Consider the following 24720-nt stretch of genomic DNA (forward strand, 5'->3'; position numbering starts at 1 on the left):
TTGTCTCTCCTGCTCGCCATTTCCTGTTTGTTTTATTTTCTAGCTGCAGCAGGAAATGGTCATCTTTTCCTCTTCCTTCACACACACACACACACACACACACACACATACACACACACACTGATCTGACATAACAGACCACTTCGTCTTCAAACAATAATTAAATCACCTTCACACAAACCAGTCTCTGCACCTTAGACCAGGTTTATATTATTAGAAATGAGAAAGTTACATCATAGTCATTTATATGTAGAATATACTTTTCTACATATATTTTACCTTTTTTATTCCCTTTTATATAAGGATTTAACAGAATCTTCCACAATGGTCCACCATACTGATTTTTATAGGAAGGAAACCTCATGACCCCCTATATCCAGTAACAATATAACATTCACCACTAGATGTCACTAATTCCTACACATCGTTTCATGGTCATTATGTGCTATGCAGCTGTGTTTCCTGGCACAGATTGTCATGCCCTTTATTTGAGGCCAATAAATCGTGCACTGGCCCTTTAAGTTGTTCCTTTATTTATTGTAATGTTGTAACAGGTCAGTAACGGGTCAAAGAATGATGGTTGAAACTGTTTATTTACAACAGAAGTATTTCTTCAAATGTCAGTGGTACAAATGGATGAACACCATGTGTTCATGGTGTTCAAAACAAAGAGAAGGTCAAAGTTTGATCTTCAGTTCCAACAGTGTTCACACGTAGGCTTTGGTGCTGCTGCTGTCCAGAGGCACAGCTGCTCTGTAGATGCTGGCTCCACCACTGTTAGTGGAGTATTTGTAGGAGAACTGTCTGCAGGAGAGCACAGAACAGACACTGCATCAGCCAGTGTCTGTGGGGGTTTGTGTGTATATGTGTGTGTGTGTGTGTGTGTGTGTTTACCGCGTATCAGGGACTGACTGCATCTTCCTGCAGGAGCAGCACAGCATTGAACCGCCCAGTACCGCAAGACAAGAAGACGCCCAGCCCAGGTACAGACCAGTACCCAGTTCAAACCTGGAACAGAAACCAGCATCGTCATCATCGTCATCGTCATCGTCATCGTCATCGTCATCGTCATCGTCGTCATCATCATCATCATCATCATCGTCATCATCATCGTCGTCGTCATCGTCATCATCATCGTCGTCATCATCATCAATCATGCCATCGTCATCGTCATCGTCATCGTCATCATCTTCATTTGTGTAACCCCTCCTCACCTGACTCCTCCGTACAGTGGGTCGTAGAAGTCATTGATGACCCTGGCAGCGTACCAGGACACTGCAGTCAGAGTGAAGACGCCTGACAGGAAAATAATTAACCACGAAAAACAAAAATTAGAAATACCAAACCATACCATCATTTACAAATATACTGCAACAGTTGCAAAGCCCAGCCCACGGCCTACACCTGCAGCCCAGCCCGGTGGAGCGGCCACTCACCAGACAAGAGGAAAAGGATTCCTCCGCTCAGAGCGATCTGTTCCTTCACTGGCTCTGACACTCTGCCAATCTTGGTGCATTTGAGTCCAAGCACAGAGATGATGATGGCAGTAAAACTGAACAGCACTGACAGGACCATCAGAGCCCTGCAGGTCTGCAGGTGAACTGCAACAAAGAGGCTGTTGATGAACTGTACTGGGAAAGCCTTGACACACCAGAAACTGATGAACTGGAAACTTGTGCCTGTGTGTATGTGTTCCCAGCTGTTCATGTGAGGACATTTTATTTTTAAAAAAAAGGCTATAGTTGTGGGGACGCGTTGCAGAGCAGGTGTGTGTGTGTGTGTGTGTGTGTTTACCAGGCAGCCCCAGTGTCGTCTTGAAGCGGTTGCACTGGAGCGAGCCCAGAGACGTGGCAGCACAGCTCATCCACAGACCTTCAAACTGCCACTGGCTGCTGCTGATGGACTCCGCCTGACTCCTCATTTTCCACACCTGGGATGACGTACAACTGGACTGTAGACACCATCCTGCCACGCCCAGAATCAGACCCACTACCTGCAGTGCCAACGCCATGCTGCTCCACCTCTGCACAGGGAGCAGGATCACCTGGGACTACACCGAACCATACACAGGTCAGAACAGCTGCAGAGGAGTTTGGTTCTACTGCAGCCACACAGCTGGTGGATGTTTCTAGACCTCTGCCCTCTTCCTCCTCTATTAATGTAATACGTCCTCATAATTTACATCATGAAAAAGACAGAAAGTAGAGACAGAAAACACCAGGAACATGTTCATACATCAAATAAAAACCAGCTCTGACATCCAGAGAACCCCCGGTGACTGACCCTTCTTCAGTTATGTTGCTTCTATCAACTCAACATGAAGATGAAAGACGTTTTTGCTTAGTCTTTTATAGAGAAAAAAACAAAACACTTACAACTAAAAATGAGCTCTTTTAGGACTATTAGGTCTGGAAACATTTCAGAATCACATCACCACAGGTCAATTTCATCTCAACTCTACTTTTGCAAAGACAGACTGCATCTGATTAGGAAATGTATCACTAACATACATTTGACACACAACAGTACATGGTAAAAAACACAGAACCTTCTGTTTGGTGGCGATGAGAACATCTTACCGTCTTCTTGAGGTTTGTCTGTTTCCTCTCTTCTTGTCTTGATTTGGTTATCGTTCTTTGTTCCTTTTGTGCCTAATTTCCCTAGTTCTCTCTCTATGAGGTGGTTACGAGCGTTGGCGTGTGGACCTGAGCTGGTCTCTGGTCTCTGCTGGTTCAGGGTCGATGACCTCGGCTGAACACACACCGTTATTGACGTTTCACATACAGATGTTTGTTATGCAGCTGGTTTCTCTCAGGATTCTCAGGGAGGTCCAGACTAACTTCTGGAATGTTCTGACCATTGGGGATTGCTATTATCAGAACTTATTTTTAAAATATATTAAATCATTAAAGGTTAGTGATTGAAAGGGGTGCGTAGTTTGGCCAAGACTACCCTAGTAAACCACAAGAGGGAGCTATAGCATGTAACATGTTGCTCTGCTAACAAACTGCTAACACTAGCAGACTTGTTGTATGATATAAGCCAGTGTTGGACTCCTGGGTTGGTCTACAGTAGAACAGAAAACATTCTCAACGTGTTTCTGGGCGACTATTTGAAAAAGCCGGTTTTAAGTTTGACAACAGAAAAACACCAGACTGCAGTTTAGATTTTTTTTTTATTTTAGTCAGAAAGAAAACAACAGTCGCAAATGTGACTCTATGTTGATGATTTATATATAATGTGTATATATATATATATATATATATATATATATATATATATATATAATGCTCTGTAGAACTCTACAAAGATCATTAATTAAACTGGTTCTAGTTCAAAACCACTTGATCAACTGATTGGTCAACTACTCGTCCCATGGCGTTTCTTTTCTCCTGACAAGGAAACAAATGTTGTGAATTCCGTAGATTAGAATAAACATAAATAGGTTTTTGTGACATCATCAACAGATGGCAATGTAACCACAGCAGTACGTCTTGACGGAATAAGGTCAAAACATGTACTGCTTGAGTGACTCGAATGTTTTGACTGACAGTGAAGTCTGACTGTTTCTCCACAGTTACAAACCCCCCTCCCAAAAACCCCAACACTGGTTCTCTTGACTCCTCCCCTCATGCTGACTTGTCCACAGTACATTTTCCCCACTGTGTATTTTTACTGCCCCAGTCACTGTGAAAAACATTCATAACACACAGAAAAAAACTTTTTTAAAAACACTCGCCAACATGTGGACCAGGCCTGAGAGTCTGTACATTTATACATGTTCACAAGGCTCTTCTCTGTCAGGCAGAGCCTCCGCTGCCAGCACCTCCTCCTCGCCCTCCACCTCCTTGAGTTCTGAAGTTGTGCCAGACTTTAACAAAAGGTTCTCGGTTCTTCCAGATCAAATCATGACCATACAGGGCGTACCAGCTGCAGAGGGCATTAACAAAAATAAAATTTAAATAAAACAGAAAGGAAGACAAAACAACTCAGCCTTGGCTGGTGACTCACATTCCAAACATGGTTCCTCCCAAATGAGCAGCGTGGTCAAAGAACTGCCATCCCAGCAGCAGGCCTGCCGTGTCCAAGGCAACAATGGCCTTTAGAGCCTGAGACAGGGGATAGGACGAAGAGGAGATATTTAAAGAAGATAAGGAGGAGGAGAGAGAAGCAGAGGTGTGATGTGGTCAGGAGGAGGAGCAGCTGAGCATAGACTTACATTTGCTGCAGTGAAGGTGAACATTGGGAGGAAGATGATGGCCAGTTTGGCCTCAGGCATTTTAGTGCAGACAGTAGCCAAGATGGTCATGATGGCACCTGACTGTACACAGAAACACACACACATCAAAATCAGTCATATTTAGGAACTTTATCAGCAGATAAAATCTTTAACAACTAAACTAAATAAAGTTTGTGTCATATTGTTCTAACAGGACACTAAGTTTAACAAATTCACGCTGACTTTAAAATGTTCTAATGATCAGTGTCCAAGTCTGTCTGTTATGACTGGTTTAATACAAATGTTTTTCTGATGGAGGAAGAAGCCGTCGCTCACCGCTCCTACAGACATGCAGATTCTCCCGGTCGCCACTTTACTCACGTAACTGACAAACGTAGAAACGACTCCTAAACAGACAGACAGAAACGTCAGTGACCGAGGGTTAGAAAATCATATCAGTGCAGACTGTGTGTGTGTGTGTGGGGGGGGGGTGTGCAGCACCTGCAGACAGGTAAAGGGCCATGAACTGCTCTCTGCCAAGCATTGAAACAGCGCTGGAGGAGAAGCTCCACAGAACATACATGTTTGCTGCCATGTGGAAGAAGGAGTAGTGACTGAAGGTGGACAGCAGCATGGGTAAACACAGAGCCTCTGTTGGAGGAAGAGAAACACTGCCAGGTCACCAGCTGCTTGAAAGAAAAAGAGATGCTGAGACTTTTAACAAACACTCACTGGATGCAGGTGTGGAGATAAAGTATTTGAGCATGGTGGGCTGCAGGGAAGGAATTCGCCAGCAGCAGAAAACAAGGACATTTGCAGCAATGATTCCTGAAATAAAGGCAGATTTGTAAGGCTACATATGATGTTTACAATTATTTTTACGTTTACAGGATATTTATTGGTTTCTTACAAAAGTGGTTTCTCATCCAATCAGATTTAAAAAAAAAAAAAGTTAAACTGATAGCATATAAGCATTCACCTGTGACCGTCTTCTGACCTTCACTCAAACTGTTCCACCATCGGTTGACCTGGAATATGAAATATCAATCCACAATTAGGAAATACAACTCTGACAATCTCCGAAAGTCCTGTCTTGACCTTCATCTGACTGACGTCCATCAAATTTACCTCTTTACGGAAGTCTCCTCTTTTCTGAGGTCGCAGCTTCTCCAACCAATCGGCATGGACTTGGTCAAAAAAGCTTTGGACTCGAAACTTGACAGATTCATACTGCCAGATGGCCGCCAAGCCAAATGAACAGCCTGTAAACTGACATGGCGTTAGCACCTCTGTCAGGACACCATCATTAGCTTTAACAGCTGAGCATCACCTACCCCAACAGTGAAGACCAGCGGTTTGATGAGCTGACTGGCTCGGGGGGTATCTGATGGAGATGTTCGATGGTGGACCTCAGCCTCAACTGGCTCTGTTCTTGAAGATCCCAGTTCCTCTTCCACCTTCTTGGTCTCTGGTTTTCTGGAGGCTTTTCTGAAGCCACATTTTTGCTGGACGTTGTGAGGCCACCTGCTGGAAAGACAGATAAAGACTAGGTCAATACAGGCACAGCACTTACAGCTACATTTTCACAACAGCTGAAAAAAGGCCATCATATTGCCAGCCAAATAAACCTAGCCTGGTATACATTAGGCTGTTTACACTTGACTTGTGTGTTAAAATTTTCAACATTACAATGAACCAAAGCATGTGACTAAATCAACCTTTCATTGACTACAGCAGTGCAGGTTGACTTCACTGTTCCTTCATCTGATAGCATCTCAAGTGGTGTTTTCTTGTAAAAGTCACATCAATAACCAATAAAAAGACAATTACAGTAGCATTATGCTTGACTAAAAACGTGTCGTAGTATATAAATGCATGAACACACAAGGTATTGTCGTAACCAAAACACATTAATTAAAAAATCATATCAAGAGCATAGCGCAGCGCCGGGTGTTTAACTGACAGAACAGTAACAAAAAAGAAAATAGCTCTGCCTGACAGTCAGGCAAGAGATGATGACTCCATGCGGCGACAATCACCAACCTGCCATTCTTGGTGGAACACCGAAAAAGTCCTTCTCCGACTCTGAACAGGACGGAGCAACTTCTCCAAGCCATGTTTAGATCCAATGAACCTTAAACCTCGTTCACTTCCGGTTCAAAAGAACGGCGCTAAGAAGAGATAGCGATAACTAGAGGACAAAAACCGAAACTGCACACTTTAATAATAATAATAATAATAATAATAAAAAAAAAATTGGGTTTGGCTAATTTTCGTAGGTTCTATATTGTATAATAGAGGATTTCACTGCTAAATGTCTGAGAACTGTAGTGTGTGGAATAAAATGAATGAAATGAAATAAACATGAATAAAATAGATATATTTCAATAGAAGAAAAGAAAACTTGGGCAGGGGAACACGAGAGATTACATAACGCAGATTTAGAGTCAACTATTCAGATTTCTAATGAAATAAGGGCATTTAGAGAACATTTTTTCATCAAAATGTGAACTTTTTGTCAAATTCTAATAAATTTTGACAAAAATATTTGTAAAAATCAGAGACTCCAAACTCACCAGAGAAGAAATGGAAGTGAACATGAGACTGTTTGACCTGGAACAAAAGACGAGAGTCCAGAGAAGTCATTTGAGTCTTTATTAAGAAAGGTATCACCTGGTATAGATCAGTGCAGTCGGACAGACATGATCTGGATCAAACAGAACCTCCACTTAGTGCTGTGTGTGTGTGTGTGAACACGTCTGTGGAGCTGTAACAGGAGCAGAGAACCGACTGGGCTGAGGAAACAGAGACTCAGAAGAAAAAACTCTTTCACATTCAGAGGAACAGGAGAACAAATAGTTCCTAAACCCAATAACAAAATCTGGGTTACATGAAGACAGCCACTGATCAACACAACCAAACCCAAAATAATTAGTTTACACTCAGCAATTTGTGTTCTCATTAATGTGGTTTATAGAAATAAACCTTTAACTGAAACAAACATTAAACATTGAGTAGTTGGAAAAAGTCAATGCTTATATATATAAAAAAAACATGAAATCCATAAAAATACATCCAGTTTAAATTTGGGAATAAGTATTTTGGTTTTTCTTCAGTGCTATAAACAGAAAATGAGTTTAAAAACAAAATTAAACATGACAGGTGTAATGTCAAACGGTCTCCACAATTTCCTGATGTTATAGACAAAATATTGAGTTGGCTGTGGCAGGGTGAGAAGCTGCTACACAGACAGACACACACACACAGAGTGGAGCGACATATAAACATTATGTTGGATATTTCCAGTCCATACACAGGTGAGTCTGTGACCCCAGCAGCTGACCTCTGTCAGGACAGAAGGGGAGGGGGGGGGGGTCTGTGCAGAAGTACTTATTGATGTAATTAAATTGCATCCCGAGCTCAGCTCACAGGCCCACTTTCATTGTTTTGAGGGGGCAGCAGCCCCGGGAGGCAGTACACTGATGAGAGATGGATAAACAGTTTGATTTGCTGCTGTTGCCCCCAGGCACAGTGTACCAGAGAGATGAGCAAGAGGAGGAAGAGAAAGCATGAACACAGGGCGGGATGGAAGAGGGCAAAGCTGAAAGAGAGAGAGAGAGAGCGGGAGGAAAAGCAAACCTTTTGGGCGGAGGGAATGAAGTACAGGATCAACACGCACACACAAGAAAGAGGCAACAAACGGTTCCTGTTGTTTATTTTCACGTGTTCTCTGAGCTTGTTTCTCCTAATGCTGCTCTGTCTCTCACTTCTTTTTTCCGCCGCGGCCTTTATCTATCTATCTGTCGATCTCCCCTTCCCCACTAACTCCCTCCAGCTCCATCACACCACCGACACTGCTTTGTCTCCTACCTGCCTCTCTGTAGCCCCAAGCCAAAGCAAACTGCAGAACACAGAAGAGAGTAAACACCGACACACACACACACACACACACACACACACACACACACACACCCTCAGTGTAGACACAGCCCAAGGTTTGGTTTTAGCAGCTTCATACAAACAAACAGGCAGAATTATCAATGTTTTAGTCGAGACAAATAAGATGTTGTAGGTTTCAGTGAGGCATGTTTCCACACACACATCACACACACCACAGTTGGAGAGGGGGGGGGGGGGGGGAGTGGTGGGGGTGTGTGTGTAAGTGTTTAGAAACAAAGAACTAAAAAGAAAAAAACTAAAAAAAAAAAAAAAGAATAAACTGATTTTAAAATCACAGCGGCATCCTGTTTCCTTCGACACTGATCTTTACAGCATGTCCTGTCTTCGTGAGGCGGCGGATGTCGGCAAATCTACGCATCTGTTTATCCACCCGAGACAATCCTTTCTTCCCAGGACCCTGAGAGGAGCAAACAGAGATGGTCAAAGGTCAGCAGGTCAAACACAGTCAACCACAGATACATGTTTTTAATTAAGAACCTTTAACCCTTATTAGTCAACCACAAAGAAGAAGAAATGTTATAGATTTCATTCACATTTCTGTTGAGGAAAGTTTACTGACCACAGCCAGTCTGAAATGTTGAAGAGTTTTCTATAATAATTTTAAAATATAGACTATTCCACTCAGTCTTGTTTACATCATGGAATAGACTTAAATTGACCCGACACCTCTCTTAAATTGTCTTAATAATAATTCTACGTTTTTTAACGTTGGAAGACCCAGCAATTATTAAAATTAGAATTAACAGATTAAAAACATTTCCAGTTCCAGCTGCACTGCTGTTAACTGACAACCTGCTGGTTTAACAGTGACATCAACACAGACACAATTCAAACCCATAAGAACATCCTGATGAACCATCACCATGTTACAGCTGCCTCAGGAAGTGATGTCACCAGAAAAATCCACTCAACAGGAGCCATGCACAGTCTGCATAGACTAAATACAAGAAGTGGAGGGAGTCAGCTCTGCTGCAGGCTGTGGTTGAAGTGTGAGCATGAAGCCAGAAGTGCTGACTGGTCTCCACTCCACCCTGGCAGCCTTACAGCTTCTTTTAGTTCTTACAGAGCCTAAGGAAAGGTACTAACAAATGCTGCCACCCACAGGTCGCCCTGTTAGTTTGACTGGCACTTCACACCATGCAGAAGGACTTACTGCCCCCTGCTGACACACAGCAGGAACTACAAGGGCATTCTGTTTCCTTCTATGCTGATCTTGACCGCTCCTTGCGGGCGTCGCATTTTCCTCTCCTCAGCAAGACGACGCTTGTGCTTCTCCAGAAGGCTGACGCCTTTCATGTAGCTCTACAGAGAACCAATCACAGCTCAGTACTGCAGCAGGTGGCTGGAGCTAAACCTGCTGCTTCTTTCTGCAGACTTTGGTTCAGTAGAGTGAGTGGTTTAAAAACATAATTGAAACATGAAAAAGATCACAGTAACCAGGAGAACACAGAGTACAAGCAACTGTGTTTAAGACAGTGTCGTTACTGTAAACACTGACTCGAATTTCATCACATTCTACTAGATTTAAAGTTTAACTGAAATAAATCGTGTTTTTCCTAACCGCTTCCCTTCACCCTCCACCCCATGAACTCACCCTATTGGAGTCTGACTCCACGTTCCACTTGGGTCGTACTACATAGTCTTTGTTGGAGGGCATCGGCACACGAGCCCGAGCACAGAACCCTGGGTCACCAGGTCGTAGAGCTCTGCAGGGTGGAGAGTGGAGAAAACCAACGTCATAAAACCGTCAACCAAACAAAACATTTGTGGAAAATGTACGTCTGGATGTAACAGTCCCAGAAAAGAACAGGACTACTTACTTTTCCTCTCCAGTCAGCTGCTTCTCCAGGTCTCTCCGGGGAGTCTGTCCTCCTGAACTGCAGGTGAGAAAGACACAGAGGAGTTCAGTGGACATAAGAAGATGACACATGACAGGAGACAGAAACACACACCTCACAGCTGATCAACATTCTTCTTAGTCTGTGCAGATAAATAACAGCTTCCATGCTTTGATTAGTTCTGTCCACTTCACGGCAGTTAGTCATGGATTCAGTCAGTGATTCAGTCAGTGATTCAGTCAGTGATTCAGTGCCACAGGCTGTGACATTATTATGTTCTTCCTATGTGTCAAGGTACAAAGAGACCAAACGTCGACCTAGTTCAGACTCGAGTTAACACGTCAGCAGAGTCATTTGTTTTAAACTTGAAGGATTGCTGCTCTGCTCAGATGACAACAGATGACAGAATGACTGACTGCACAGAACTTTTGTTTCATTAAGGTGGGGATCGGACAGACACATCAACCATGTTCATGAACATGAAGTCATCTTTTATGCTGATGTATAATATTCTCATCAATACTCCTTCAATTCTGTCAGTCAACCATGCAAATGCATGACTGAACCTGATTGGTGGAGAGAAGACGTCAGGCTCTTCCGTCCTCTCCACCTTCTGAGGCTGACTGGGGGGAGGGGTGGGAGTGGAAGATGGAAATGGCAGGATGAAGAGATGAAACAGAAAATAGGAAATAGAAAACTGAGAAGAAAAATAAATCAACCAAACAGTGACAGGAGAAAAATTAAAAAGATGACGAATGACAGAATGACATCACACAGTAGCAACGGACTGATGAGGGAGGATGAAATGTGAACGGAGGAAGGTGAAGCATCATCATCATCATCACTAATACACACTCCTACAAGTGTTTTATTTGGTGCAGATTAGCCACAGCTGTCAATCAGGATAACATTAAAGAGACATTTCATGTTTTTACAGTCAGTTTGTCTGAGGTTCCTTTTTTTAACACAGCGTCAATTTAACGTCACTGAATGTTGTGAGTTGAAGAATCATGACAGAAGACAGAAAACATCATCCTGCTGTGTGGAAATGAATTGGAAGTGAATCTGGTGGAGACAACTCTACACTTTATCTCTGTAGATGTGCTCAGAATGCAACACCAAAGTTTAAGTCGTCTCTGGAACGACATTTGGCAGATGATTGTAAAACTGGGTGGAACCTCATCTTATGGGCAGCTCGCAGTACCATGAAGGCTGGCTTAACACAATTGAGTACAATAGTTAAAATAGTTGAAATAACACTGTGTAGAATGTACTGACACCAGTCTTTAAAATTATGTAGAAACCCAGATATCTGACAAACAGACTTGGTTTTAATTCAAACTAGGTCAACACTCTACCTAAACAGTTTATTCTCCTCACAGACTTATTAAAACATTAACGACTGAATTTTTTTAACTCGATTCTTTCTCAATGTTGTTTTCAGTTTGTTCCACACCCTCTGGTTCCGTTGCTCGTGTTCTCACCTGAGTCGTCGTCTCTGAGGCATCTGCTGGTCCAGATCTCTCTGCTCCCGCTCTTCTCTCGTCATTCCTTTGTAGTTAGAGGTCAAACCAAAAATCGGCCTTGACCACTCGTCTGTGCACAAAAAAAAACAAAAGGTCAACAAAACTCTCCTCAGTCAATGTCACACTGTATCACACACTTCCTGAACTGTTTTTTATTCTCATTGTTTTTGTTCCACACCACGCAATTCAACACCTTCCTCACTGTCACACTGGTTGAGTTGAGAAGCTTTGACTCCTGTTTTCTTTCAGCTCAGACAGACTGATAAAAAAGAGAACAAAGTGTTTTTCTTACTGATTAGCTTGAGCGCCAGGTCCTTGTTATTTCTAGACTCTTTGGGATGCTTGTAGAGAAACATAACAGCCCGGCCAATACCGCTATGCTTCAGAGTCTCCTGACTTACACTGGGCAACTGTGGCAAATGACACACACTATGATAAACACACAGTGATCTTTGGCCTCTGATCTGTGTGACCTGTGGGAAACCGATCATCCTCACCTCCTGCAGGATCCTTAGCAGCTCCTCTCTGATCCTAAGAGCGGGAAGTGATTTGTCTGGAAGAGGACTGATCCACTCTTTGATGGCCGACATCACGCCGCAGTCAATGAATGTTTCCTTCAAGTCTTGCCTGAGGGACAAATATTACAATGACAACTCAGGTCTTTGTGTCAAAAGTAAACAAATTGGTGTTAGTGTACACTTTTTAAACACATTTACCCGGGATTAACATTTTACTTGTTCAGAAACGACTGTCACTCTTTACACGCCTTAATACCATAACAGTCATCAGTCAAAGTGTTTTAAGTAGATGCAGTGTTTGTAAAGATTTGCTGCTCTTACTTCTTGAGGTGCATAACGACCTGAGGCAGTAAAGTGAGTTTCTTCAGTGCAGGTTTCTTCTGACTGTTCAGAGTTCTATCCTCCTGTTGAAACAGTGTCAGTGAGGACCCACAAGACATCATGTTTAAGCCTTTACTTTTTTTTTACCTCTGCTGCCTCGTTCATCTTGGTGATCATAGCACTGACCACATCATCTGCGTCGCTAATAAACGTCCCTCCATCCCGGTGTCTTCGCTTCCTGCTGTTCATGGCTTTTCTCTTAGCGAGCATGAGGTCAAAGTCTGACATAAAGCTGGTGCTAAGAAAAAACCCAAACCACAGATTTCAAACACCATCATCAAAGGCTTAAAGGTTTTAAGAGACACAAAGAACATGTGTAGGACAAACACAAGGCTTATTTACTCTTGACCGCTACGATCCACTCCTTCATCAGAGTCTGACTCCTCTTCCACCTGCTGCTTCTTCTTCACCTGCTCCTTCTCTCCTTCTAAGTCCTCCTGGTTAAAACCCTGCAGCAAGGGGCACACAGCCAGGTCAAAGGTGATATGACAAATGTGCAGATAGGGTAGACTGTCTTTCATTCTGACTTACCGTGAACTCCTCCTCCTCTTCATCCCCAGACTCTCCAAAGATGTCTGCAATCATTTTCCTATAAATTGAACAAAGTTCAAGAGTCACACCAGAAACGCTTCTGTTCAAAATTTAACTTTGAATTCTGTGAAGGGCTCACTCTTCCTCATCTCCAGAGTCACTGTCGCTACCAAACAGCGCCTTTTCATTCTTCTTCCCATCTGCTGCTTTGGCATCATCTTCGCTGCCACTGTCAGAGCCCAGCTCCACCAATTTGGCTTTCAAACTCTTATCTGGACCTCCGTCATCACTGTCAGAGTTCTCTTGATCATCCTCATCATCGGACACTGCTCGACTTTTCTTCACTGCTGGGAATCAGAGAAAAAAAAAGTTACTGATGAGACAGGAGTAAAGCGGTTAATGGAAGTGTAAAGTGCAAATATTTTAGACCACTTCATCATGCCAAGAAAGTCATGTTAATAGTAAACCCTTAAAATGGTCACAGTGGAAACTTGATCAATATTCAAATGTGTTATCTGAACCTTTTACCCCCTTTAATAGGATTAAATTAAAAATGATAGAGCAAAGATGTGATGTCTTTTACCTGGTGCACCTTCCTTCTCATCTTCACTATCTGAGAGAATGGCCTTCTTTCTTTTCACTGTGTGGGTGCACACAGACAAACACAAGCAAACACACACACAAACACCATTATGACAACTGCTGAGATAATTATCAAGGAGCACATTATGGTTACATCACCAGTGTGAGTGCAGTGTTGTTTGTAGGATCTGAGTTCAGTACCTGGCTTTTTCTCATCACTGTCATCTCCTTGCACCTTCTCCTGCTCATCATCACTTCCTACTGCAGGCTTTATCCTTTTTCCTTCCTCCTCATCCTCACTGTCAGACTGCATCACACCTTTCCATTTTTTTCCCTCGCCCCCTTCTGTGTCCTCCTTTTGTTTTTCTCCTTCCTCCTCTTCATCAGAGTCTATTTGTGCCGCCTTGTGTCTGGCAGGAGCGCCCGTGTCAGAGTCACTGTCAGCATTTGACCTGTTGGACACTGGGGGTTTTGAATCCTCATTGTCTGATTCATTGTTTGCGGCCGCTTTGGGCCGCTCCTCGCTCTCTTCCATGTCTGAACAGCTTCCCCTGCGTTTGACAACTGGAGATAACCCACCCTCGTTATCTGAACCTAGGTGTTTGATGGGTGATGATTCCTCGTTGTCTGAGTCGCTCATCCTACGTTTGACGGGAGAGTCATCTTCATCCTCGTCACTATTGGCAGGTCGGGAGGCCTCTACTTCAGAGTCACTTTTGTCATCCTCATCATCATTATTATTATTATTATTATTGTGGCTCTGGGTGGCCTCTCTTTCAGAGTCACTAGCGGCTTCTCTGTGGTCCTCATTGTCTGAACCACTGGAAGCCCTGCTGGTCTCCATGGCATGGGGGGCATCATCGTCATTACCGCCCTCGTCCTTTTGATGCAAACAGGGTGTGTCAATGTCACAGAAACACGTTGTCAATGCTAACATGTATGAAAAGTTCAAACATTACAGTTTAATTACAAATCACACCCTGTTGATAAGTCTCTGACCTCAGATTGGTGCCTGTCACTCTTCATGTCATCATCATCTGATCCTTGGTGTTCATCTTGGACTGGGGTACCGCCCCCATCATCTATAAGTAAAAAATTAGGTCAGAAACAAGGACTTCACAACACTGCTGTAAGGAGCAACAGGTTTTACAACAACAGACGTTTTTTACTGTAGAACATTACCAAATTTAGAAAGTAAAATTAATACTATGTTAGGGTCATAATAATTTCTAGTCTAAATATAACCAGTAACATTGAAGAGTAACATATGGGAGTCTGTAATACTACAACCTTCATATGTTGTATATGACTGTGCTATACAACAATATTCAATGTTTCCTTTTCTATAAAAGTGGTTTGGTAAAAGGTGAAGTTGTAAACGAAACATTTCCTGGTTGTGAAGAACTACCGTGTCAGGTCCAAAATTACTAAACGTTTTCTGGACTAATTGAATAAAAAGTAGTTCTGCATATGAACCTTAAATCAATTCTCAGAGATAGCGAGAGAAGCGGGTATTTGAAACTGAAATAGAAAACAAAGCAGAGCGCTTTTTACCGGAGCGGCTACCGGACATGAAGTCGTCTTCTTCTCCGTCCATTTTTTCCAAAAAAGACGGATTCGGATAAAAGTCTGAAATGAAAACACACAAACTATAAAACTTAAGCTAAGAAATACCTTTTAACAAAGCAAAAACGTGTTTAACGAGCAAAGCGCTACAACAACAGTTAACCACAGATCCAAAATGGCGGAATGCGTCATCTAAACACGCCGTCGCCACATAATGACGCAATCTCTTTTGGCTTTTATGTTTGCTTTTATCTTTAATTAACTAAATTATGGATTGAATGATAAATGTATCTTACAAAATTATATAGTAAACCTACAAATTGTTATTAGTTTAAAAGTACTCACGACAAACGTGTTGTTTTTACATGCCACTGAAGGGTGTATCAAAACATCATTAAAGCTTGGGTTTATTTGAACACCATATAAAATAAATATTGTTTAAATATTTCTTATGTATTTAATAACAATGAAGTATGAAAACACACCAAGAAAAAAAACATTGACGATTACTGACAGTAACAAGAATGATTTTACTGGTGAATTTGAACACGTTTTCTGTACCAGGGCAAACTAGCCGAAACTAGCCGTTTTAATAGGTAATAAACCAATCAATGGCAGGAACTTTTTCTATAATAAAATAAAACAAACAAGGTATAAAGATGGCGGTGTAAGTGAGGGTGCATTCAAAATATTGTACAGTTCGAAGAGTGCCCATACTCATGAGGTTAGTGAACGTGTGTATATCAAATCTGGAAGACTCCAAACAACCAAATAAAACAGTTTATCCTGAGGAAAACATTGCGGATCAAATTTTGCTGTAGTCTACCTTACCAGTTGGTGGCGGTAGTGGACTTGATGCATAAAATAACTAATGAACTTGTGACGTAATTATCGTGCGACACGGAGAAACCACGCGTGTTGTCAAGAGCTAAACCCAAAGCCGTTTAAATACAGTTTTCCTTGCTCTTGGTCCGTGTGAGGTCGCGCAAATGGGGGAACGTAGCCGACTGTGCTCCGTCTGGTTAGGCTCGGAGACAGGTATCCTGAAAGGTGTTAGTGTGTCCAGGAAACAGGCCTTTAACTTCTGCAACACGAGTCATCTGAGCCGTGACCAGGAGGTCCGGGCTCTGTGCTGGATGGATCCGTCGCAGAGCGAGCTACTGGTGGGTTCCGTGGACGGCAACGTGAAAACATTCAGTACTGAAAAGGGCGAGTTCACGGAGACACGGTGCTGTGGGGACCCGGCGGATGGCTGCTTCGTCGGACTGGCTGCGATCGGCGGCTCCACAGTGGTCACTTGTGCGGAAAGCGGTGTGTTGAGGGTCTGGAGGGAGGACAGCAGTGAGCCCAGCACCGAGCTGGATGCTGGGAAGAACGTGTGCAGGATGCGACAGAGCCCGATTCACCCCAACAAGGTTGCGACAGGGGGGAAGGAAAACGGACTAAAGGTGTGGGACCTGGAGATTCCGGAGAAACCCGTGTTCTCTGCCAAAAACATGCGGGACGACTGGCTGGACCTACGGCGGCCACACTGGGTCAAAGACATGGCCTTTATCCCGGACTCCGATAAATTAGTGACCTGTACAGGCTTCCACCAGGTGAGGTCACTGTGCAAAACAAGTGGAGAAAACATATGACAACCCCCTACACAATCCTTCAATTCTTTATGGTTAAAGATATGATGTGCACTGTATTATTCCTCATAAGATTAAAATATTCATCAGGCACTGTACATTGTGGTAGTACTAGAACTGGTTAGGGTCTTTCACACACCTACAGTGAGTGAGAATACATAACAGGTACATGAACATCACTGCATTTGTGTAAAAATCATCTAAAAATATAAACTCTATTGATGTCAAGCATTTTACAACTTACAATGGATGAGAAATAATTTTCTGAGACTTTCAAACTAAAAGCATTTCTCAATTTGTCACTGTTTATCCAGGTCCACATTTTTGACCCGTCCACACCTTGTCGTCGCCCTGTCCTTGAGGCCGAGTTTGGCGAATACCCACTCACAACTCTGTCACTGCCCTCATCTGGAAATACTGTGGTAGTGGGAAACACCCATGGTCAGATTGCCCTGTTGGACCTGAGAAAAGGTCTTGTCCGAGGCTGTCTGAAGGGGCTGTCGGGGGGCGTGAGGGGGCTGCAGTGTCACTCCTCCCAGCCAGTGGTGGCCTCCTGTGGTCTGGATCGCTTCCTCCGTATCCATAACCTGGAAGACCGTAAGGTGCAGCACAAAGTTTACCTCAAGTCCAGACTCAACTGTCTCCTACTGTCCAGCCAGGACCTGGAGATAAAAGGAGCAGAGGAGGAAGGGAGCAAGAACCAGGAGGTGAAGAAGGAGGAGGAGGATGAAGATGAAGTGTGGGATACAATGGAGAAGGTGGAAGAGGCAGGGGACAAGTTAAAAAGGAAAGTTGTGGAAATAGATGTGGAGGAGGAGGTTGAAGACAAAGATGAAGAAGCACCACAGCCCCAACAAAAGAAGAGTGAGAAGAAAATGAATAAAAAGAACAAGACTAAGTGAATCACATGATGGTGATTATTTTGTTCACCTCTATTAGATCTTAAGAAAACTAAGGTGTGCCTTCAAACAATCTAAAGACAAATACAAACACCAAGGAAAAAAAACTCTTCTGCATCTGCAGTGTTTTCTAACCTTGAATCTTTAAAACAATATTTTCACAGCTGTATTTTTAATTCAAATAACTATAAAATACTGTTGTTATTGATCTCTGGTTTTCTAGATGTCATTTCTCCACCTCATCTGTCCTAATGTTGGCTCTTTCCTGGGTTCTGTGTTATAACTTCATTGACTCGGACAGATCATTTAACACGGTGGGATTATATTTATTCAGCAGTGACAAGTTATTCATGAAAACACACACACAAGTTACATAGAATGAAATGTTTAAGTCTTGTGTCAGAAATTCACACTGCTTCAGTCTGAACTCAAACACTACACACTAAGGGCAGACAGTGAACTGGTGTGCATGTAAAACATTAATGTAAGAAAACAAAGTACAAATGCCACAGGAAACAAAGGATGGACCTCAGATCAAAGATAAATCCAGGCAGGTCCTTGAATGCATGACCCACAGGATCTGTGCCGCACAAATGGTTTGTTTAAATCAGAAATGTGAAGGCTCTCCACTGTTATTGGATGTCAGGACTCCAACCAATCAGAGCACAATTCCAACATCTTCAGGTTAAACATCCAGAAACAGACAAGTCCAGTCCACAGTGGGCTCCTCTCATGTCCCAGTGGTTTTGTGTCCTTTTTGCAGTCTGGACCAAATGTTCTCAGATACATCATGGTAGAGTTCTCAGGAACCATGGGTTAGTGTTTGTTAACGCAGAGCATGCTGCTGTCCGGCCTCCACATACAGGGGACGCTGCAGGTGCAGTCTAAATGTTTAGGTTTATGAATTCAGTGAATTGAAAAACAAAAACCCAACTTTTTAAATATATCCAACTCAGTCAAAAACATTTTCTGAAGAGGACAAGTTTATCTGGACTGAGAGAATGCAGCAGTTCTGGACAGTGAAGACAGACTGAAGAAGTGACTTTTTTTTTTTTTTTTTACAATTTTTCCACATCTACAGTTAGATTTTACAGGTTTCATTAGTTTGTTTATAATAGAAATGTTTGTTTTCCTGTAAGAGTAAATACATGTGAGCAGATTGCATGTAATCAGGTGAAAGAATAGAAGTCCTTAATCCCTGGGTGGACCCAGTCCACCTGACTACAGCAGACCGCAGGTCCATTTCTACTCACAAGGCTTTTAGAATCAACGGTTCTGGGCTCTGACCTCAAACCTGGGGAAATGAACATGAAGTTCCATTCAAGTCTCTCTTCATTGACTTGGACTTGGACCAGATGCGAAGACTTTAGTTATATAGACTCTAAATGAAGAACATTACTCAGCTGTTTTAGAATGAGTTGGCATGTTGACCTGAGAGTGGCGCTACTAAACAGTCTGATCAGACTGACATTGGATCAGCTGTAGTAGTTCATCACCCTAACAAAACAAAACTCTAACTCAAACCTGATCACACACCTCCCTGATCCAGTCGAGTTTCATATAATCAGCCTTAAACAGAGCTACATTACAACAATAATAAATAAAAGTGTTTCATGTCTATTGGACAACAGTTAACCACAGCATAAACAACAAATGAAAAGGTAAAGACAATGTAAACTTAAAGAGGCGTAAGAATAAAGAGGTTTAAACACTTATGAGTGTGTGAGGCCTCGTCACACTGAGGTGTGTTTCTGAAAACTCAGACTTCTCTGATCAGGTTTATTCAGAAGCACAGTAGGTGTGATGTCACCAAAGATTTTGAAAACAGACTCAGGCTTAAACAGTTCTGACTGGAATGTCACTCTGACCAGTTTCTCTCTGTCAGATGAACCGTCATCACATTTCTTTACAAAAAGCATGAGAATGATTTCCTGAACGGCCAAATCATTGATGAGTGGACAGGGCCTCAAACATAAAATCATCAGCAACGTCACAACCCAGCATGGTTCACTGTAACCAATGATGAAGACAAGAAGAAGAAGAGTATCTGGTCATGTTTGGGCTGCAGCCCCCCCTACAGACCAAGTTACACCTGATTCAAGAAGTTCCTCTAGAAATGTTTGAGAAGAAGTACCAAACCATGGGCACCGGGTCAGTACTGGGCCATGGATTATTTAATAACCGGGCCCAGAGAGAAGATCAGTTACATTATAATTGAAGCTTTTGATCATGAGTGTAAAATATGTTTTATTTTAGATTACCAGATTTCCTCTCAATTTCAAATGTAATGAGTCTTCTTTAAAAGGTCACAGAGGAGACTTCAGAATAAAAGAAAGTTCCATTTACGTCCTACTGGAAGAACAGTTTGGTTACCTCAGCTGATTCTCTTCCAACAAACCCTCTCTGGAGGGCGACTGCACTAAAATGTGGGGTTGGTTCAGGACATTAGGACTCATTTTAGAAACAACAATCAGGTTTTCATCAAGTGTTTTTTTTTATCAAGTGGTTGCTCAGAATTCCACTACTGATATATTCATTCATTTCATATAATTGGAATGAATTTAACTTTAAGGTAAAAAGAAAAATGCTGAGAACAGCTGGTCATTTTTCATGGTTCCAGTGTGAGAACCTAGCCTGTAATAGAGACAGCTGGGTCCACTTCTTATAAAAGTCTATGGATTCAACATAGCTGACTTTGTTGTGACTGATGTTGATGCAGAACAGCAGTTTAGAACACACATACTAGACACAAAAAATCAGTGTAATGTAACATGGATCTCTATGAGACATAAATGTGTTTGAAACTCAGTGTTAACACCTTGGGTGAGAACCAAAGTTCTCCCTCAGCATCAGTTAATTGTTAAAATAATTTTTCACCTACCTGGTTGAAAACTTAGTTTTTTTAGTAATTATCACAATAATAAGAATAATGATCAAGTCATCACATTCAGTGCTTAACCCTTCTTCATCCTCAGGAGAGATTAACAGGATGTTAATGTGACATCAAATACTAGAACATTCCTATTGAAAATACTGTATTAATAAATGTTAGACCACCACAAACACATGGTCTGCATGTTGAAATGAAACACACCCCCTGTTTCAGTCACTCTACTGTAACAACGTCCTCACTCACATTCTGTCACGCTGATGCTGAGCCTCCTCACTGTTGCTGTGCTCCTCCTGCTCCTCGTTGGGCTCTCCTTCCCTGTGGCTGAACTGCCTCCTGCTGAGTTTGTCTGGGTCATGAGAAGCCATGTCACTGAAGTCACGGAAGATGTCCTGAAACGTCTCGTCGTCACCTGAACGATCATATCCAAATGTGTTAAGGTGTCAAATGACGTCACGTTAAAGGACACTGTGCTGCTGTCACTCACCCATGGCTCCAAAAACACCTTCTGAGTCTCTCATTTCTTCATTCATCCGAGCCATCCTCAGCCTGGACCAGGAACAGACATCAGCATGACAAGAAATGTAAAAAGACACCACCATTTTCTCATTTTTTAAATATGTACGTGTGTGTGTGAGTGTGTTTAACGGAGCATGTATCCTGGTTGGTGCAGACTTCTGGACAGAAAAAAGCTCATCATATAACAAATAAATAAATAAAAACTTAACTATGTTTGTTCTGTTCATAAACAACAAATGTGATGTGATGGTGACTCACAGTGTGACAATGTCAGCATTAGCCGTTTCCACAGCAATGGCAAGAGGGTCCTGTCCTGTCTCGTCCACAGCGTACTGATTGGCTCCTCTCTTCAGCAGCAGACACACCTGCCTGCAGCAAGAAAGGGGGACTAAATGTCAGATTCAATTTAACGCAGACCACTACCACTGTCTCCTCTGTCTTTAATGTCCACTCAGACCACCACTGTCTCTGAGTGAAACATTTCCACCACTACCTCCACCATCACCATGTTTGTTACTGTCTGAGAAACTTGACAACAGCCCAGAAATTAACTCTGAACTCAGCATTGCCCCCTGGTGGATGTTCAGTTTTCCCACCATACCAAAGGTTGGATGGACTTTTCAGGTCAGTAAATCTAAAGGATCTCAAAGATCCTGGTGAGTATGTGATTACCCGGTGTGTCCAGCTGTGGCAGCAGCATGCAGCGCCCCCTGTCCTCTTAGGTCTCTGTAGTTGACGTTAGCTCCATTCTGCAGCAAGAACTCGCAGGCCAACAGTGACCCCTGCAGGTCACATGAAAAGCACACTAAAACAGGATCGTCTTCATGTCCATTTGTTTGAACAATCCATATGAAAAAGCACAGATCAGGGTTTTTTTGGACGTGTCTCTCCATGATTTTAATATTGTGATTGTCTTTACAGTTGTGTCTCCTCTTCCTCACCCCGACAGCAGCTGCAATCAGAGCCGTGCGTCCCCCCTCTTCACTCAAGCTACTATTGACCTCTGCCCCTTCAGCCACAGATCTTGCCATGGAAACCAGGTCTCCCACCAACGCTGCCTGATACAGTCGCAGGCCAGCATCCACTTTAGGACACCCTGAAACAAACATAAATATATATTTTATGTATTTTACAGCCACAGCAGGACTGGAGTCACTAAGTACTGTCAGATTTACCAGTTTCATGTAAACTGCTGTTCAAAGGCACAAATTTCTTCTCCACATACTTCTCCTTGATCCACGTCTCTTTTCCTGCTCTGGAATAACCAAGAAAGAAGAAAGTGTGATCAGCATGTTGGTTTATTAGCATCAGATTGTAGTGAATACATAATAACAAACCTTTGTTAAAGAACGCATCCTTGGGGTCAAATAAATTGAAGTGCCAACTATAAAACCATAACATGACTAAAATCACCCTTTAAATTAATAATGACCATTTATGAGGCGTATGCCAGGAACTGATGTGCATTGGCCAAACTCAAATATGAATGATTAGTGCAGATGAACAGTACCGTGGGCTGTCAGCTGTGGGTTTGACTCCTCCTTCCTCTGAGCAGCGAGCCTCATAGATTCCGTTCATGACATCATTGCCCAGAACACACAGAAGCTATGGGTGAGAAGAAGTCCTGCAGATAAGTACTGGCAAACACTATACAGAGGGTTGTGTGTGTGTGTTACCTTCAGCTGTTCAGACTCCCAGGAGTCCAGGGTGAGAGATCTCACCTTGGACAGGTGAACACCCAAACTTCTGCAAACATGATGATATCACACATCCACAAAGACTTTGTTGGAGTAAAACCAAACTGGAAAATCACCCGTAAAACCAAAACTACAGAATTTCTGTTGTAACCTGTGAATTCCTGAGCACTCGATGCACATGGTGATTCCCAGGTTGACTGAAGCCCAGCGAGGATCCTCCTCACCACAGTCACAGCATCGTTGGTTCCCGTGGCCCTTTAAAGCCACACCCAGGGCTGCGGGCTTCTGAGGGGGCGGGGCAGGCGTGTTGTCCTCAACACACTGGAGGGATGAAGACTCTTTGGGCTACAGACAAGACAAGAGCGAAACATGGAGACCCTTTATTAAACCAGTAACTACTTGGATGAGAAGAAGGTAGGAGGTGGCAGGTACAACCACCTGTGGGAGAAGAGGGGAGACTCCTCTCTCTCTGTAGGCCAGGTCAATGCTGCCCTGTACTGCTGTTAGCCACGCCTGCTTCAGCTGCTCTGAGTCGGCCTGCAGAGCACAGCACCTGACGTAAACGAGACAAACACACTTCATTAAGAAAGGTTGCTCCAACTGTACTGTATATGTAGTGTGTGTGCAATGACCTATAACACTGACCGTTCTTCAAATGCAGATTAATTGGGGAATTATAAAAATGTTCAAATTTATCTTTAGAAATTCTAAATTTGAGTTATTTGGTCAATGTTTTTGCAATATTTAATTTTTAATGTTTATTTGCGATTTTTTTTTTTTTTCATATATATCTTATTTTCTATCTTACTCTGTCTTATCTTTGGTATTTTTACATTTCATACATCTCCAACTTTCTTACAGAAGCAGCCGTGACACCGTTGCCCAGAGTAAACCAACAGTATCTTATTAAAACTGCTAAAATGTATAAAGAGTGAGTCTTACTTCTGAACAGAGAGCAGCTCAAAGCAGAACCGCCGGTCAATGTGATCCAGTGATTTGACAGCACAGAGCCTGAGATCATCAAACAGAACCATGGAGTCTTCCTGCAGCAGAACAGTTTACCATCATAGAACAGTTATAACATACGATCATCATATAAATATGCAGCTTCAACCACAGCGTCATTCATATTATCTAATACATGATATTACAGCGGGGTCAATCCCAGCTGTGGCTGGGCGTGAGTGTGGAGAGTTTGCCTTACCTTGTGTGATTTTCTGTAAATGAGCTGATTTTGTCTGATGGAGAACCAGCATCTGAAACACAGGTCAGGACTGATCATCAACTACTGTTCAGATATGAAAGTCATGAATATTGTTATATAAAGTGCCGTGGAGCCACCCCTCACTGTGACGTCAGTAAAAACTGGTCTCTACCTCTTCCAGGTTTTGGTTTTCCTTCTGGAACGTTTAAACAGGTAACCCTGGATGACATCATCACTGCTGGGACATGGGCTGACCATCTGCTCACCTGAAGCATCCTGAAACACACAGTTAGTCATGGCTCAAAAACACTATTTTGTACAATTTTAGCAGCAATTCAAACGATGACAATCATCAGCTCATTACTCTTTGCTGCACTAGCAGGTGTTGGTTCTCCAGGCCTTTTCTTTTGGATGCACAGAAGACAGAGAGCTGGGACAGCTATAGACAGGAGGACAAACAAAGAACAGGACATTATACTCTAATGAGAAAAAATAGGGGACAGACGAGTGAATAAATGACTGAGTGTGGTCAGAGGTCAGGACCTGTGTTGCCATGTTCTTCATTGTGGGCTCTAAGTCTCTGAAAAGGTCAAAACCTTGATGGAAGAAAGTGAAGTGGGCCTGGACAAAGGAGAAGACCTGAGACACACAGAGACATGTACACGTTTTACACGTGTTATTTTGTTCTTGTTTTTATATATAAACATAGATCTTATCTTCTAACACATGAAAAACAAACTGACTGAGTTCAAGATA

At 42.6% G+C, this 24720-nt stretch overlaps 4 protein-coding genes across 5 annotated transcripts in view; 1 reads left to right on the plus strand and 3 right to left on the minus strand.

The window, feature by feature from the left end:
- Window positions 1-574: 574 nt before the first annotated feature.
- LOC103378337 (claudin-19-like) lies at window positions 575-2737 on the minus strand. The gene is made up of 6 exons (XM_008309518.3): window positions 2580-2737; window positions 1795-2050; window positions 1437-1601; window positions 1215-1296; window positions 895-1008; window positions 575-804 (listed from the first exon to the last, which is right to left on the minus strand). Exons 2-6 carry the CDS (start codon window positions 2009-2011, stop codon window positions 708-710), a joined length of 675 nt encoding a protein of 224 aa, XP_008307740.1. The 5' UTR covers window positions 2012-2050; window positions 2580-2737; the 3' UTR covers window positions 575-707.
- A 955-nt stretch (window positions 2738-3692) lies between these two features.
- parlb (presenilin associated, rhomboid-like b) lies at window positions 3693-6371 on the minus strand. 2 transcript variants are annotated; one of them, XM_008309519.3, is made up of 10 exons: window positions 6263-6371; window positions 5554-5746; window positions 5348-5488; window positions 5199-5247; window positions 4952-5047; window positions 4721-4870; window positions 4556-4626; window positions 4220-4321; window positions 4012-4109; window positions 3693-3930 (listed from the first exon to the last, which is right to left on the minus strand). In XM_008309519.3, exons 1-10 carry the CDS (start codon window positions 6334-6336, stop codon window positions 3801-3803), a joined length of 1104 nt encoding a protein of 367 aa, XP_008307741.1. In that variant the 5' UTR covers window positions 6337-6371; the 3' UTR covers window positions 3693-3800. The 2 variants fall into 2 exon arrangements, with proteins under 2 accessions (XP_008307741.1, XP_016887409.1); XM_017031920.2 differs by having other exon boundaries at window positions 5554-5743; window positions 6263-6367.
- A 1974-nt stretch (window positions 6372-8345) lies between these two features.
- Window positions 8346-24720, minus strand: part of zgc:162872 (BAR_ACAPs and ArfGap_ACAP domain-containing protein) — an 18691-nt gene continuing 2316 nt past the window's right edge. Inside the window, 28 exon segments of the mRNA XM_008309525.3 lie at window positions 8346-8576; window positions 9774-9885; window positions 10000-10056; window positions 11502-11613; window positions 11836-11953; window positions 12041-12170; window positions 12383-12465; window positions 12530-12680; window positions 12785-12891; window positions 12974-13031; window positions 13113-13320; window positions 13557-13613; window positions 13757-13933; window positions 20870-20956; window positions 21032-21093; window positions 21322-21432; window positions 21736-21845; window positions 22005-22159; window positions 22239-22318; window positions 22574-22668; window positions 22740-22809; window positions 22912-23105; window positions 23199-23313; window positions 23703-23803; window positions 23965-24016; window positions 24137-24240; window positions 24329-24403; window positions 24508-24675. Coding sequence (XP_008307747.2) covers window positions 8451-8576; window positions 9774-9885; window positions 10000-10056; window positions 11502-11613; window positions 11836-11953; window positions 12041-12170; window positions 12383-12465; window positions 12530-12680; window positions 12785-12891; window positions 12974-13031; window positions 13113-13320; window positions 13557-13613; window positions 13757-13933; window positions 20870-20956; window positions 21032-21093; window positions 21322-21432; window positions 21736-21845; window positions 22005-22159; window positions 22239-22318; window positions 22574-22668; window positions 22740-22809; window positions 22912-23105; window positions 23199-23313; window positions 23703-23803; window positions 23965-24016; window positions 24137-24240; window positions 24329-24403; window positions 24508-24675 — 3075 coding nt within the window. The 3' untranslated portion in view covers window positions 8346-8450.
- wdr74 (WD repeat domain 74) lies at window positions 15962-19279 on the plus strand. The gene is made up of 2 exons (XM_008309524.3): window positions 15962-16719; window positions 17070-19279. The coding sequence occupies exons 1-2, from the start codon at window positions 16111-16113 to the stop codon at window positions 17655-17657; spliced, it is 1197 nt and encodes a 398-aa protein (XP_008307746.1). The 5' UTR covers window positions 15962-16110; the 3' UTR covers window positions 17658-19279.

The sequence above is a fragment of the Cynoglossus semilaevis genome, chromosome 4 (genome assembly GCF_000523025.1).
Source record: "Cynoglossus semilaevis isolate Cse_v1.0 chromosome 4, Cse_v1.0, whole genome shotgun sequence".
Lineage (NCBI taxonomy): Eukaryota > Metazoa > Chordata > Actinopteri > Pleuronectiformes > Cynoglossidae > Cynoglossus > Cynoglossus semilaevis.

Excerpts from the sequence above, each read along its gene's own strand:
- wdr74 (XM_008309524.3), top strand. The coding sequence starts at position 16,111 with ATGGGGGAACGTAGCCGACTGTGCTCCGTCTGGTTAGGCTCGGAGACA. Across the intron at positions 16,720-17,069 it reads CCTGTACAGGCTTCCACCAG|GTCCACATTTTTGACCCGTC; the intron begins GTGAGGTCACTG and ends CTGTTTATCCAG.
- LOC103378337 (XM_008309518.3), bottom strand. The coding sequence starts at position 2,011 with ATGGCGTTGGCACTGCAGGTAGTGGGTCTGATTCTGGGCGTGGCAGGA. Across the intron at positions 1,009-1,214 it reads CCACTGTACGGAGGAGTCAG|GTTTGAACTGGGTACTGGTC; the intron begins GTGAGGAGGGGT and ends TTTCTGTTCCAG. Across the intron at positions 805-894 it reads CAGTCAGTCCCTGATACGCG|ACAGTTCTCCTACAAATACT; the intron begins GTAAACACACAC and ends GCTCTCCTGCAG.
- parlb (XM_008309519.3), bottom strand. The coding sequence starts at position 6,336 with ATGGCTTGGAGAAGTTGCTCCGTCCTGTTCAGAGTCGGAGAAGGACTT. Across the intron at positions 4,627-4,720 it reads GGCCCTTTACCTGTCTGCAG|GAGTCGTTTCTACGTTTGTC; the intron begins GTGCTGCACACC and ends CTGTCTGTTTAG. Across the intron at positions 4,110-4,219 it reads TCACCTTCACTGCAGCAAAT|GCTCTAAAGGCCATTGTTGC; the intron begins GTAAGTCTATGC and ends CCCCTGTCTCAG.